The sequence below is a fragment of the Miniopterus schreibersii genome (assembly GCF_964146895.1).
Source record: "Miniopterus schreibersii genome assembly, chromosome: 19".
In the NCBI taxonomy this organism is placed as follows: domain Eukaryota; kingdom Metazoa; phylum Chordata; class Mammalia; order Chiroptera; family Miniopteridae; genus Miniopterus; species Miniopterus schreibersii.
In genome coordinates, this window is record NC_138119.1 from 34,369,649 (window position 1) to 34,385,309 (window position 15,661).

Here is a 15,661-nt window from a genome sequence, read left to right on the forward strand (position 1 = left end):
TGCTATGCCTTTGCCAAGCTGTGCACAGTGGGTGCCTAAACAAGAACAGGTACATGTATGCATTGTTTTTTATGAGGAAACGCATACTTGAATGGCATAAAATCAGAGGAATCTCTAAGGGGAGGTGCATTTTCAGCTCCAATCTGAGGGTGTGGGTCATTACTTATGGGTAGTATATTTTGTCCATTCTCTCAGAGATCTGATATTTGCAGAAAGTAAAATTCAGAGGCTACCTTGAAGAACAGGTTGCTTGCTAAAGGGAGATACAAAATATCTTATCTTAGTTCACGTTCTCAATTTTTAAAAATCTGTGGCCTTTTCTGAGCTATAGAATATCCATGTCTAAAGAAGAAAATCCACAGTTCCTTGATATAATAATTTAAAGGTGAAGGGGTTAGAAGGATTGTTAGTGGAGGCCAAGGGAATGAAGGTGATGAGAGACAGGTCTTTAAATTTCTCAAATAATATTCTGAAACATTGATGTGTATAATTATTTAACACCTGCTTTAAGAGCTGATGGCTTACTTAATATAGTTCCAACCTAGTGCACACTCACTTGCTCACTCTGTGTTCATACTGCCCAGCCTTCCTGTCCCCTGAGAAGTGTTCAGGTGGGGCAGAATCTCCAAAAATGGCATACCATGATCTTTTTGTTACTGTCAGCCATGTGAAAGGTTCCAACCAGAGGTTCCTTTTTCTTGTCAGGCCCAGGGACAGCCCCCCCCCCCACACCACCACCACACACACACACTCTTAGGTTCTATAGAGAGATATGTCCAATCGCTAACTCACATGGACTTCTTCCTGTTTTTATTTAGCAACAACAGGCTGCACCAGTGGAGGGAGCAGCTCGAGAAGAGAGGGTTGTGGCTCTATATGACTTCCAGGCCCGCAGCAACCGAGAAGTCACCATGAAGAAAGGTGATGTCTTAACTCTGCTCAGTTCCATCAACAAGGTGAATATTCCTTCTAACCTTCTTCCAGTCAACAAGGTGGTTCTTCCACAGTCATCTCTCCCAGTCCTGCCAGATCCAATCCATATTTTAGTCAGTAAGCATTTTTCTGTTGCTATCTCTCTTAAATATCTTTCCTCCAGATTTTGTGTGGTATGCCACACATATCTTTTGGGATTATAATATCAATTACAGTTAACAAAATGAAGACCCAGAGATTTTAAGTAATTTGCCTCGAAACATATAAGCAATGAGTGGTGGTTCTATAATATATTTAAAGGATTAAACTGCCTTTCTTCCATCTCATGGCTTGTTCCCCTTCTGTGACAATGTTCCTAGTGATGGAACAACAGTGGCTGAGGTTAGGATGAGCCTGAGCAAGGTAAGTCGTTAACAATTTAATTTCCTTTATTTATTTTTTTGTAATAAAACTCAAATGTATTTCAAGATGAACAATAATAAAATGAAATAAAAGAACTTGGGTTACAGCTACATTTGGTAAGAAAATTTTAAGCCTTAAATACTTACACAAGAACAAAAGAAACACTGAAAATTAATAACCTAAGTAATTCTTTTTTTAAGCCAACACCATAAGCATCTTATTTATTTATTTATTTTTTATTGAATTTATTGGGGTGACATTGGTTAATAAATTTATACAGGTACACAATTCTATAATACAGCAGCTGTATATTGTATTGTGTGTATACCACCCCAAGTCAAGTTTCTTCCATCACTATTTATCCCCCCCTTCCTTTCTTCTACCTCTCCCTTCCCACCTTCCCTCTGGCAATCACCACACTATTGTCTGTCTTCATTAGTCCTTCTTTTTATTCTTTGTTTAATCCCTTTACCCTTCTCACCCAGTCCCCAACCCCCTACCCTCTGACAGCTGTCAGTCTGTTATCTGTATCCATGAGTGTAAATTATTTTTTTTTAATTTTATTATTCAAATACAGTTGACATTCAATATTATTTTATATTAGTCTCAGGTGTACAGCACAGTGTTTAGACAATCATGTAACTTACAAAGTGATACCCATTATATTTTAAGTACCAACCAAGCCTCACACTTAGTTATTAGAATATTATCTATATTCCCTGTGCTGTAATTTACCTTTCTCTGTCTGACTTATTTAACTTAGCCTAATAACCTCTAGGTCCATCCAAGATGTCACACAAATGGTAAGATTTCATTCTTTTTATGGCCGAGTAATATCCGTTGTATACAGAGTGGGGCAAAAGTAGGTTTAAAGTTTGAGTATGGAAAACAGAGTTTATTCTTATATTATTATTTATTAATTATTGTATTTTCCATACAAACAGCTATAAAACAATTTTGCCCCACCCTGTATATGTACCACCAATTTTTTATCCACTTGTCTATTTTATTTTATTTTCTTTATCTTTATTGTTGAAAGTATTACAGGTATCTCATTTCCCCCCCCATTGACCCCCTCTACCTCACTCCCACCCCCTCCCCAGGCCTTCACCCCATTATTGTCTGTGTCCATGGGTTATTCACATATGCATATAGCTTCATTGGTTAATCTCTTCCACCCTCCACTTTCTTTCCCTCCTCCCTCTGAGATACATCAGTTTGTTGCATGCTTCAGTGTCTCTGGATCTACTCAGTTTGTCAGATTCTTTTGTTCATTAGCTTCTTGTTAAAGAAGACCCTTCAACATTTCATGTAATACTGGTTTGGTGGTGATGAACTCCTTTAGCTTTTTCTTACCTGTGAAGCTCTTTATCTGACCTTCAGTTCTAAATGATAGCTTTGCTGAGTAATCTTGGTTGTAGGTTCTTGCTTTTCACCACTTTGAATATTTCTTGCCACTCCTTCTGGCCTGCAAATTTCCTGTTGAGAAATCAGCTGACAGTTGTATGGGTGCCCCCTTTTTGGTAACTAACTGCTGTTCTCTTGCTGCTTTTAAGATTCTCTCTTTGTCTTTAACCTTTGGCATTTTAATTATGATGTGTCTTGCTGTGGGCCTCTTTGGGTTCCTCTTGTTTGGGACTCTCTGTGCTTTCTGAACTTGTAAGTCTATTTCATTCACCAGGTAGGGGAAGTTTTCTGTCATTATTTTTTCAAATAGGTGTTCAATTTCTTGCTCTCTTTCTTCTCCTTCTGTGAACCCAATAATATGAATGTTGGACCATGTGAAGTTGTCCCAGAGACTCCTTACACTATCTTCATATTTCTGGATTCTTTTTGCTCTTCTGGTTGGGTGCTTTTGTTTCCTCATGTTCCAAATTGCTGATTTGATTCTCAGTGTCCTCTACTCCACTGTTGATTCCCTGTAAATTATTCTTCATTTCAGTTTGTGTAGCCTTCACTTCTTACTGGTTCTTTATTATGTCATTGATGTTCTCACTAGTTTCCTTAATAGTCTTACTAAGATCCTTGAGAATCCTTATAACCATTATTCTGAACTCTGTATTTCATAGCTTGCTTGGTTCTATTTCATTTAGTTCCTCTTATAGAGATTTCTTCTTTTCTTTCCTTTGTGACATGTTTCTTTGCCTCCATATTTTGGCTGCTTCCAGGTGTTTGCTTCTATGTATTAGGTAGAGCTGCTGTGTCTCCTGGAATTTATAGAGTGGCTTTGTGTAGTAGGTGTCCTGTAGGGTCCAGTGGCTCAGTCTCCCCAGTCACCTGAGCTGGACCTTCTAGATGCTCCCCTGTGTGGGCTGTGTGCACTGTCCTATTGTAGTTGAGCCTTGGTTGCTGTTGGCATCACCTGGAGGAATGGACCCCCAGGCCAATCAGCTATGAGGACCAGCTGCAACTACAGCCAAAGAGCTGCTGTGCTGGAGACACTCCTATAGAGCAGGATTTACTTCAGTGGAGCTTTGGTGTTCACCGAGTGCGCCCCTTGAGTGTCACTTGTGGATGTGGTAGGGTTGTAATCCAGCATGGTTGAAGCTGACCACCAGGTGCACTGTCTCTGGGGCCTCCTGGGAGGTGCAAAGTCAGCCTCTGCCAGTGCCTTGCCTGGGGCCACCCAGCATGAGCTACACAGCAAACTGTAGTTGGCTGCTACTTGTGCTGGGCTTGGCATTGTCCAGGAAGGGCCAAGCTATGAACCAATGCAGGCTGCCACTAGTGCTAGGCCTGGGGCCACTTATCAAGCCATATGGGGCACACTGCTTGTTTGAAAGATTTTAGGAAAGTCCTAAGCATGAGGCTCAAGAGGCCACTTGCATAGAAAAGCCCCTGGAAACGGCCTGGATGAGCTTGCAGGTGGGGAAGGGAGGGGCGGGGCCTCTGGGAATCACAGGGCGGGGCCAAAGGTGTGAGTCAGGTGCTGGCGATTCAAACATGGCGCCTGGCTGCCAGCTCTGTGCCAGGAGGGCTCGCCACAGGAGCAATGGCCTCCGCCAGCTCCTCTGCCTGGGGGAAGCTGCCCCTCCAGCTCTCGCCCCTATTTCAGAGAGGTTAGTTCCTCCCTGAGTGTCCCAGGTCCTTTCAAGCTGCTGCCCAGCGCTGGGCTCAGAGGGAGCATCTGAGTGAGTCCATGCGTGGGCCCTTTAGGAGGAAATCCGGGGACTCCTGCAGCCTCCGCGACCCTCAGCGACAGTCCCCGCTGGTTTTCACAGCCCAAAGTTGTGGGGACATCTCTTTCTGGCCCTGGAGCCCTGGGTGGGGGCCTGCTGTGGGGCTGGGACCCCTCCCTCCTCCAGGAAACCCTCACCGCCGAGCTGTCCCTCCCGGGTTTACCCCGTGGCACCGGGTGTGGACCTGCGGCCAGTCTCCGGGATCCAGCCCCGATCTGCCCGCATCTCTGCCCCTCAGTTCCCTGGTTGTAGGGCTTCTGTTCAGCCAGATTTCAGGAGGTTCTGAATGATGGTGGTTCTGTATTTTAGTTGTGATTTTGATGTGGTTGTGGGAAGTGGTGGGGACCACGGTTACCTACGCTGCTGTTTGCTGTCTCTCCCACTTGTCTATTTTTTAAAAATGTTTTTAACTAAATTTTTTTTTTCAATTACAGTTTACATTTAATATTATTTTGTATTCATTTCAGGTGTACAGAAAGTAGAGTGGCATGTCCTGGCTGGGTTGCTCAGTTGGTTGGAGCACTGTCCTGATAGGCCCAGGTTGCGGGTTTGATCCCTGGTCAGGGCACATACAAGAAGCAACCAATGGTGCATAAATAAGTGGAACCACAAACTGATGTTTCTCTCTCTCTCTCTCCCTCCTTTTCTCTCTCTCTCTCAAATTAATAAATAAAAAGAGAAAGGTGAAGAAAGAAAAGTAAACATATACTTTAAAAAGTGGTCCTCTAATATTTCCAGCTCTCATCTGGCACCACACACAGTCATCCCAATGTTATTGCATTTCCTGTGTAGACTTCACATCCCACAACTGTGGGCACTTGGGTTCCTTCCATATCTTGACTGCTGTAAATAACACTGCAATGAACATAGAAGTGCATTTATCTTTTTGAATTAATGTTTTGGGTTTCTTTGGATACATACCCAGAGTGGGATAGCTGGGTCATAAGGCAGTTGCATTTTTTAATTTTTTGAGGACCCTCCATAATGGGTTCCACAGTGGCTGCACTAATCTGCATTCCCACCAACAGTGAACAAGCGTTCCTTTATCTCCACATTTTTGCCAACACTTGCTGATTTATTGATGATAGCCATTCTGAAATGTGTGAGGTAAAATCTCATTTTGGTTTTAATTTGCATTTCTTATGATTAGTAATGTTGAACACTTTTTTCTTTTTTCTTTTTCTTTTTTTTAAATATATCTTTATTGATTTCAGAGAGAGGAAAGGAGAGGGAGAGAGAGATAGAAACATCAATGATGAGAAAGTCACTGATCGAGCCCGCAGCCCAGGCATCTGCCCTGACCGGGAATCGAACCCCGATCACCTGGATCCTAGGTCGATTCTCAACAGCTGAGCCACGGCGGGCCGGGCTGTTGAACACTTTTTCATATGTCTATTGGCCATCTGTAATTTCTCTTTGAAAAAATGTCTATTCAGGTTCTCTGCTTATTTTTTAATTGTTTGTTGGGGGGGAGAAGGGAGTGGTCTGAGTTTTTACAAATTTTGGATATTAACCCCTTATCAGATGTATTATGAGCAAATATAGTTTCTCATTCGGTAGGTTGTCTTTTTGTTTGGTTTCCTTTGTGGTGCAATAAATTTTCAGTTTGATGTAGTTTCATTTGCTTAATTTTTCTTTTGTTTTCCTTGCCCAGGAAGATATATCAGGAAAAGGTATTGCTAAGAGAAATGTCAGATATTTTACTGCCTGTGTTTTCTTCTAGGGGTTTTATGGTTTCAGGTCTTCCTTTTAAGTCTTGAATCTATTTTGAGTTTATTCTTGTATATAGTTTATTTTTATTTTTTGCATTTGTCTGTCCAATTTTAACAAAACTTTTTCTTGAACAGATTGCTCTTACCACATTGTGTGCTCTTGCCTCTTTTGGCAAATATTAATTGGCCATATAGGTGTGGGTTTATTTCTGGGTTCTCTATTCTGTTCCACTGTTATGCCAGTACAGGCTGTTTTGATCATAATAGCCATGGAGTGTAGTTTGATAGCAGGTTGCATAACATCTTCAACTTTGTTCTCTCTCAAGGTTGCTATGGCTATTTGAGGTATATTGTGGGTCCATGTAAATTTTTTGATTATTTATTCTAGTTCAGTAAAAACACTATTGGTATTTTGATAGGGATTGTATTGAATCTATAAATTGCTTTGGGCAGTGTGGGCATTTTAACCATGTTAATTTTTCCTATCCATGAGCACAGTATATGCCTCCACTTATTTGTATCATCTTCAATTTATTTTTTTCAGTGTCTTACAATTTAATGAGCACAGTTCTTTCACCTTCTTGGTTAAATTTATTCTTAGGTATAATTGTAAATGTGATTTACAATTGTAAATGACATTGCTTTCTTAGTTTCTCTCTGATAATTTATCGTTGGTGTTCAAAACCAATTTCTAGATATTAATTTTATATTAATTTTGTATTCTGCTACTTTACTGAATTCACTTATGAGTTCTAGTTTTGGGGTGGATCTTTAGGGTTCATAGTATCATTTCATCTGCAAATAATGACAGTTTCACTTCCTCCTTCCCAATTTGGATGCTTTTTATTTCTTCTTGTTGTCTGATGGCTGTGGCTAGGACTCCCAGTGCTATGCTGACTAAGCGGTGAAAGTGGACACCCCTGTCTTCTTTCTAATATTAAGGACAGTGCTTTTAGTTTTTCCCCATTGAATACGATGCATGGCTTTTATTATGTTGAGGTCTGCTCATTCTATTTCCACTTTGAGAAAAGTTTTTATCAGAAATGGGTGCCGGATTTTGTCGAGTGCTTTTTCCGCAGCTGTTGATATAATCATATGACTTCGTCCTTCATTTTGTTTGGGATGCATCACGTTTATTGATTTGCAGATATTGAACAAACCTTACATCCCACAAATAAATTCCATCATGGTGTATGATCTTTTTACTGAATTAGGTTTGCAAATATTTTGTTAAAGATTTTTGCATCTGTGTTCATCAGGAATATTAGCCTAATAACTGTTTTTCTTTAATATCTTAATCTGGTTTTAGAATCAGGACAATGCTGTCCTTTTAAAATAAACTTGGAGTTTTTCCTCCTCTTGAACTATTTGGAATAGTTTGAAAGGATGTGTTAATTCTTCTTTGAATGCTGGGTAAAATTCACCTGTACAGCTATAATCCAGTCCAAGATTTTTCTTTGTTGGGAATGTTTTGATTATTTCTTAGATTTCATTGGTTGTAACTGGTCTGTTCAGATTTTCTGCTTCTCCTTGATTCAGTCTTCAAAAATTTTATGTTTCTAGAAATGTATCTATTTCTTTCAAATTGTCTAATTTGTTGGCATATAACTGTTCATAGTGTCTCCTTACACTCCTTTGTGGTGCCAGTTGTCACTTCTCTTCCATTTCTGACTTTATTTATTTGATTCCTCTCTGTTTTTTTCTTGATGTGTCTGGTTAAAGGTTTATCAATCCTGTTTATTTTTTCAAAGAACCAGATCTTTGTTTCATTTGTCTTTTGTATCATATTTTTAGATTCTATTTCTTTTCTTTCCATTCTGAACTTTATTATTTTCATTTGTCTTCTTCCTTTGAGCTTAATTGTTCTTTTTCTCATTCCCTCAGATGTAAGGTTACAATGTCTATTTAAGATTTTTCTAGTTTCTTGAGGTAGGCCTGTATTGCTCTGGATTTCCCTCTTTGGACTACTTTCATTCTGTCACGTGGATTTTTGGGTTTTGTATTTTCATTTTTCTCAATGTGTGGGTTTTTAAAAAATTTTTGACCTTGATCTCATTGTAATCCATTCATTATTTAGTAACATGTTGTTTAGCCTCCATGTATTTATGTGTTTTTTAGTTAGTTAGTTAGTTAGTTGTTTTTGTAATTGGTTTCTAGTTTTATACCATGGCTGTTGGAGAAGATGCTTGATATGGCTTCCATCTTCTTAAATGTATTGAGACTTGTTTTGTGGCCTAACATGTGGTCTGTCCTGGAAAATGTTCTATGTGTACTTGAAAAAATATATATACTCTGCTGCTTTGAGGTGAAATGCTCTAAAAATATCAAATAGATATATTTGGTCTAATGTGTCATTTAAGGCTGTTCTTTCCTTGTTGATTTTTCTGTCTGGAACATCTATCCATTGATGTCAATGAGGTGTTAAGTCACTCACTATGCCTGTATTACTGGGGATCTCTCCCTTTATGTCCATCAAGATTTGTTTTATATATTTAGGTGCTCTGATGTTGGGTGCATAGATGTTTACAAGGATTATATATTCTCTTCTATTGATCCCTTTATCATTCTGTAATGTCCTTCTTTATCTCTTATTATAGCATTTATTTTAAGCCTATTTTGTCTAATATTGCTACCACAGGTTTTTTTAAATTTCCATTTGCATGAAATATCTTTTTGATTCCTTTACTTTCAGTGTTTGTGTGTCTCTCAATCAGAAATGGTTTTCTTGTAGAAACATATCTCTGAGTCTTGTTTGTTACGCATTCAACCACCCTATGTCTTTTAATTGGAGCATTTAATCCATTTACAATTAAAATGATTATTTATAGGTACGTACTTATTTCATTTTAATATTCATATTTATGTCCCTTTTCTTCTTATTCTTAAAGAAGTCCCTTTAAAATTTCTTGTAATACTGGTTTGGTGGTGATGAACTCCTATTGCTTTTTCTTGTCTGGGAAGCTCTTTGTTTCTCCTTCAATATTAAATGATAATTTTGCAGGGTGAAGTTATCTTGGTTACAGGTTTTTACTTTTTATCACTTTGTATATTTTGTGCAAACCCCTCTGGCCTGAAATGTTTGTATTAACAAATCAGCAGACAATTTTATGTAAGGTCCCTTGTAGGTAACAGTCTTTCTCTTGCTGCTTTTAAGATTCTTTCTTTGTCTTTGACCTCTGTCATTTTAATTATGATAAGTCTTGGTGTGGGCCTCTTTGGATTCATCTTGTTTGCTACTCTCTGTGCTTCCTGGATATATGTCTTTTTTCTTGATCAGGTTAGAGAAGTTTTCAATCATAATTTCTTCTGGTATTTCTCAATCCCTTGCTCTCTCTTCTCCTTCTAGTACCCCTGTGCTGTAAATAGTAGTTATACCTGATGTGGTCCCAGAGATCCCTTAAACGATATTTTTTAATTCTTTTTTTTTTTTTTTTGCTTCTCTGATTGGGTGTTTTTCTGCCACCTTGTCTTCTGGATCACTGATTCAATCTTTGATTTTATCTAATCTGCTATTGATAACTGCTAGTGGATTCTTTATTTCAGCTTTTGTATTCTTCATTTCTGACTGTATTTTTAAATAATTTCTAATGTCCATTTTTATGCTGATGATGTTCTCACTAATTTCCATGAGTATCCCTATAACCATGTATGTGCTACTTTGCTTGCTTTCTTTTCATTTAGTTCTTTACAGAGATTTCTTCAGCTCTTTTATTTGGGACATGTTTTTCTCCTCATTTTTGCTGACTCTCTCTGTGTTTTTTCTATGTATTTGGTAAATCTGCCATGTCTCCAGTCTTGATAGGGTGACCTTAAGTAGTTGGTGACCTGAGGGTCTCAGTAGCTCAGCCTCTTTAATCACCTGAACTGGGTGCTCCAGGAATGTCCTTTGTGTGGGTTACGTATGACTTCCTGTTGTGGTTGAGCCTTGCTTGCTTTTGGCACGTCTATGGGTGACTGACCCTCAAACAAGCTATGTGAGAGGATTGACCATGACCACAGTGTACAAGCTGCTGTATGTGAGCTGACCCCACAAAGTGAAATTTGCCCCAGAAGGGTCTCGTGCCTGCTGAGATCTCCCTTTGGTTATGTTACTTTTTGAGCTAATCAAGTCTTTTTCTGTTGTGATATGAAGCCAGCCACCAGGTATGTTGGTCCTAGGGCCTCTTGGGAGTGACTCTAGTGCAGGTCAATATCAGACACTACCTGTCATGGGACCTGGGTTACCTGTTAGAAGCTTCAAAGTGATCAGTGGTTGGTAGCTGCCTGTGTTGATCCTGGGTGCACGTGGGAGAGGCCAAGCTGCATACTGAGGCCCAGTGCCACCATTACTGGAATTGGGGCAGGTTAGCAAAAGGCACAAGGCAACCCAAAACTAACCACTGCCTGTTAGTTGCCCTTTATTTTAGGCTCAGCCACTGAAAGAGCCTTGGGCAGTACTCAAATTGTGTAATACAGGTTCTCAGAGGGTCACCAGGTAGGGGCAAGTGATGTTCACCAGGTTAATAGAGATTCAAGCTCAACAAAAGTCTCAGGGTACACTGAGGCCAGCCACTGCCTCATGGGGCCTTTTGACCCCTGTGGTGAGGTAGAGTCTCAGGGAGTCATCAGGGTAGAACTACTAGAGTTTGTCCAGCTAAAGAAGAGTAAGATTTATCCATGTGGAGAGAGGACTCAGTACAGAAATATTGGCTCCCATTGGACATGTGGTAAGATGGCCTCCACCCCAAAGCCACACAACCCAGTCTCTCTCTGTGTGTCTCAGGCACCGCCTGGGCCTGCCCAGAATTCTCCAAGAGTTTGCCAAGAAAGACTTTGATGTGAGCTCACAGAGCCCACAGAGCCCACAGCCATGCACAAGTTGAGTGGTCAGGGCCTCAGGGACTCATCAGGGGGAAGCCAGTACAGCTCCCCAGGCCAATGCCATGTGGGAGTAGTGCTCAACCCAGGACAATGGTGTTCACTGGTGGTGTAGGAGAGTGACTCAACACAGGGACATTAACAGTTGTCCCTCAAGCCCTCTCTCTGAAGCCACACAAAATCTCTTCCTGTGTGACTCTTAACTGCTATCCCTCCACCAGAGCCCAGGGTGAGTACCTGTGAGCATGATTGTTGTGTATTGGCCTTTTAAGAGGGTGCCTGGGTTTCCAGTAGCCTTCTGTCTGCCCTAGGTAGATGGAATCTCTGTTGATTTTTACAGCCAGATACTATGTGGCTCCTTTTTTCAGTACTGGTACTTTGGGCTGGGGAACCCAGCATGAGGTTGGGACCCCCACACTCCTTAGAGGGGATCTTTGCAGCTGAGATGTCCCTCTGGATTCTCAACCACCACACCTGGGTGCAAGGGCCAGCTTTATCTCTGCCCCTTCTGCCAGTCTCAATGTGGCTTCTCCTGCAAATTATTAGTTATAAGACTTCTGTTCAGCTGGCCTTCAGATGGTTATTTATCCAGGTTGATTTTTCCGTAATTTAGTTGTAATTTTGACGTGGTCATGGGAGATGGTGAATGTAGCTTCCACCTACTCTGTGTTCTTGAACCCAGGATCCCAGCTTGGTTTTCTTTAGATGTTATTCCTGTAAGAGCAGTGATAAGACATTGGCTACAATTGTAAATCTATTTCTCATAAGAACACACATAATTTTTAAAAATATTCTAGTACTTGATTAGTCTCCAAAAAAGGATTGGGAAGAGAAGAGGGTTCCGGATATTGTTACTCTGAGGGCAAGTGAATTTATGAGAAAAGCAACATGTTTTGTTATCAAATAAGTTGTGTGCCAGCACCCCTTTCTCTTTGCCTAGTCCTCACTTCACCACATTATTTTCTGAGGAGATTAACTTCATAGTACTTAGTGTATAGCACAACACCCCATACTCTCTGAGGATCAGGCCAATACATAAGCATAAGCATAAAGCATTCATATAATTTCAGGGCAACACGATTTTTAGGGGATCTGGGACAAGGAGAGAGTAAGAGAGGTTCTTGTACAGCATTGTCCTGCACAGATGCTCCACCACCAAGAAGTTCAGTCTGATATTGGCTCCATGTTTGTTTGTTTGTTGTTTTGCTTTGCTTGTTTTGTTTTGTGTTTGTTTTTAATTCCTAGTGGACAAAATGCACCATCCTTAAAAAAACTGTCTCTAAGGAGATGCGATGCGGTGCCGAGGAGAGTGAGCGGGTGCTTCGGTCTCCTTCCTCTCCCTTCCCGTCCCCTCCCGCCTTCTCCTCCCGCAGCCTCACCAGAACTGTGTGATCCAGGAGTCCCTGTGCCATTGCTTGTGGGATAAACAGTAATGCCATCGGCTGCAGCTCCCGGAACAACAGGCAAACCATCACGAGCAGGAGCGGCAGACGCTGCAGTGGCAGGGGCCTCCTCCGCCCCTACCCCACGGTCACCTCTTCCACCCTGGGGCAGGGGGCGCAGCAGCAGGGCAGCACTGGGCTAAACAGGTCAACTGCAGGCATGGGGTTTGTAAGGAAGGAGATAACTGTCGCTACTCGCATGACCCCTCTGACAGTTATATGGTGTAGTGTGCAGGTATTTTCAGTGAGGTTACTGTGTTTATGGAGACTGCTGCAGATATGAACATAGCAAACCAATGAAACAAGAGGCGACTGCTGCAGCTCTAACCACAAAATCATCTCTTGCTGTTTCCTCAAGACTCTCATCAGGAGTTGGACCAATTGTTGAAATGAATACGGGCAAGGCTGAGTCAAGAAATTCAAACTTTACAACTATAAGAGCAGGTTCAGAAGACTGAGTGAATGCCACTGAGTTTGTTCCTGGGCAGCCCTACTGTGGCCATACTGCCCCTTCTTGCACTGAAGCACCCCTGCAGGGCTCAGGGACCGAGCAAGAACCTGAGGAGGAACCATGGCAGTGGAGACAAATAGGCAGCTCTGCCCCTGTGCTGCAGTTGGAGAGTATCTCCATGGCGAATCTTGTGACATGTGTGGGCTGCGGGGCCTCCACTCTATGGATGCTGCCCAGAGATCACAGCACATAAAATCTTGCATTGAGGCCCTTGAGAAGGACACAGAGCTCTCACTCGCTGTCCAGGGCAGCAAGGACAATGTGTGTGAAATCTGCATGGAGGCGGCCTACAGGAAAGCCAAGCCCAGTGAGCACAGCTTCAGGATCCTCTCCAACTGCAGGCACACCTGCTGTCTCAAGTGTGTTTGCAGGTGGAGGAGTGCTAAGCAATTTGAGAGCAAGATCATAAAGTCCTGCCCAGAATGCCAGGTCACATCTGACTTTGTCATTCCAAGTGAGAACTGGGCGGAGAAGAAAGAACAGAAGCATAAACTCACTTGGAAATACTAGGAGGGAGTGAGCAACGAGGTGGGAAGTTCTTTTGATGAAAGACGTGGGAGCTGCCCATTTGGAGGGAACTGTTTTTACAAGCACGTGTAGCCTGATGGCCACAGAGAGGAGCCACGGAGACGGAAAGTGGGAACATCAAGCAGATACCGGGCCCCACAAAAGAACCACTTCTAGGAGCTTGCTGAGGAGAGAGAACCTTTGACGATGAAGAAGAGGTTGTCACCTTTGAGCTGGGCGAGATGTTGCTTCTGCTTTCGGCTGCAGGTGGGGGTGACGAGCTGACAGACTCTGAAGACGAGCAGGACTTGTTTCACGCTGAGCTGAAGGCTTTATGACTCGGATCTACGGCAGCTCTGTGTGGCGTGTGAACTGGCCTGCTGAGCCCAGTGCCTGTCCCCCGCGGTGGTGTGGCAGTGCCCGTGTCTCTCCTAAGCGGGCCTAGCAACCCCAGGTGCTGTCGTGATGCTTCTACCCAGGGCCTGTCTTCTCACTCCCTCCCCTTTCCCCAAGGAGCATGTTGTTTTCTCTGGTTAAAAAAGTTACAAAAATAAGCCTTAAAGTTAGTTTTTTGTAACACGAACTTAACTGCCAGACAGTTAGGGCAGGTTTGTCATGTCATCTGTTTTCGGCCAGGTTCACACAGTTGGAGGGTGCCTTATGGACTTGCTGCACTCATTCTAGGGACCCAGGTTCAAAAGGCACAGCACCGGCCCTGCTGTGAGGTCCAAGAATAGGAGTGATGGGTGAAGGATCTGACCTGTGGCAAGTAGCCTTGAGCCACAGACTTAGAGGCGGATACTTGAGGTTCCTGCTGAGATCTGCACATCTGTGTTTTTATATCTGTTCCCTACCCTGCAGTCGCACCCTGTGCACCTGTTCTGTGGTTTTAGTCTCTTGTTTAATTGCACACTACGGGGTAACCATAACCAGGTGTGAATGTGTTGAGATTTTTACTGTGTTTAGTAGGATAGGAAAATTCTGAAAGAACACATATAAAAGATACACTGGCATAAAAGAAATGCAGACTTGAGGTTGACTCCCAAGAGCTAATAGACTTGGCATGTGTGGGTGCAAGTGTGTGGTGAGCCTCTCATCCCTGCATAGATGCAGTGTTCCTAGCCTTGGTGGAAAACCTTGGACCAGTGGTTTCAGCCTAGTGTGGCACACAGATCTTCCAGGACAAAGCACTATGTTGGTAGCTGCTACTAGCGCAGTGCTAACTTTGTCTGTCTATATAAATACGTGGGCTTAGCCATAGAGGGTAAAACTGTCTGGTTATCACATATATCGACACACACTGGGTCTTGGATGCACAGTTGTATTTCATGCTTACTGATCTCTTACCCTCTCCAGTTCCGGCACCTTTTGGCAAACCTTCCTCCTCATTTGTGGGGTTTTGTTGTCAGGCTTTGTGTTTGTTTTTGTGAGTATTTGCCTCATTCCATCCCTGTGCTTCGCAGGTAGACTGATGTGATTCTTTTAGTGGAGCCATCGGTTTGCAGTAATAGGGTCTGCTTTCCCACTAAAAGGAGGAGGGCTGGTAATCCACGAAACAAACTCAATTGTTAGAAGGATTCCTTGGTTAGAAAATCAGCTTGAGTTTTCTTGCTGTTTCCTCAAAATAACTTGGAGATGCTCCTAAGTTGTCCCATCTACTGCTGTGATTCCTTGGATCCCACCCATCCTTTCACTTTAAGAAAAACCAAGTCATTGTTACAGAAGTCTCTGTATTTCACAGCTGCCCTTTTGTAAGAAGCGCTTTTCCCAGACAAAACAAAACAAAACAAAAAACCCCCCACACAAAAATAACTATCTTTGATTTTTAAAAACCTTATCAAAGTTAAAGGCCTAACATCAACTGTCATATTTCTTGATTTCAGAAGCTAATTCCTGCAATTCCTGAGACTAATTATTTACATTCTTTTTAATAAGTGAAAATTATAATGCTCCTCCCCTAAGCGATGGTTTGCTTCTCTTGGCCATCAGCTTGTGTCTGTGCTTAGGGACTTAGTTGAACCCTCTCCTGTTTGTGGCTTTTTCAAGAACTAAAGAAGGAGTGGGGGTCTGCTCTCCCTTCAGGACTGGTGGAAGGTGGAAGCTGATGACCACCAGGGT

At 42.1% G+C, this 15,661-nt stretch overlaps 1 protein-coding gene and 1 pseudogene across 2 annotated transcripts in view; both read left to right on the forward strand.

Annotated features, from left to right (window-relative positions):
- The window catches only part of SPTA1 (spectrin alpha, erythrocytic 1), a 91,763-nt gene that overhangs the window by 35,861 nt on the left and 40,241 nt on the right, over positions 1–15,661 (forward strand). Inside the window, exons 21-22 of the mRNA XM_081121688.1 lie at positions 819–956; positions 15,626–15,661. The exon at positions 15,626–15,661 is cut by the window's right edge and continues 116 nt beyond it. Coding sequence (XP_080977814.1) covers positions 819–956; positions 15,626–15,661 — 174 coding nt within the window. The remainder of the gene's footprint in view (positions 1–818; positions 957–15,625) is intronic.
- LOC308548759 (E3 ubiquitin-protein ligase makorin-1-like) lies at positions 12,516–13,828 on the forward strand (annotated as a pseudogene). Its single transcript has 2 exons — positions 12,516–13,490; positions 13,558–13,828. The product of its transcript is annotated as an E3 ubiquitin-protein ligase makorin-1-like (transcript).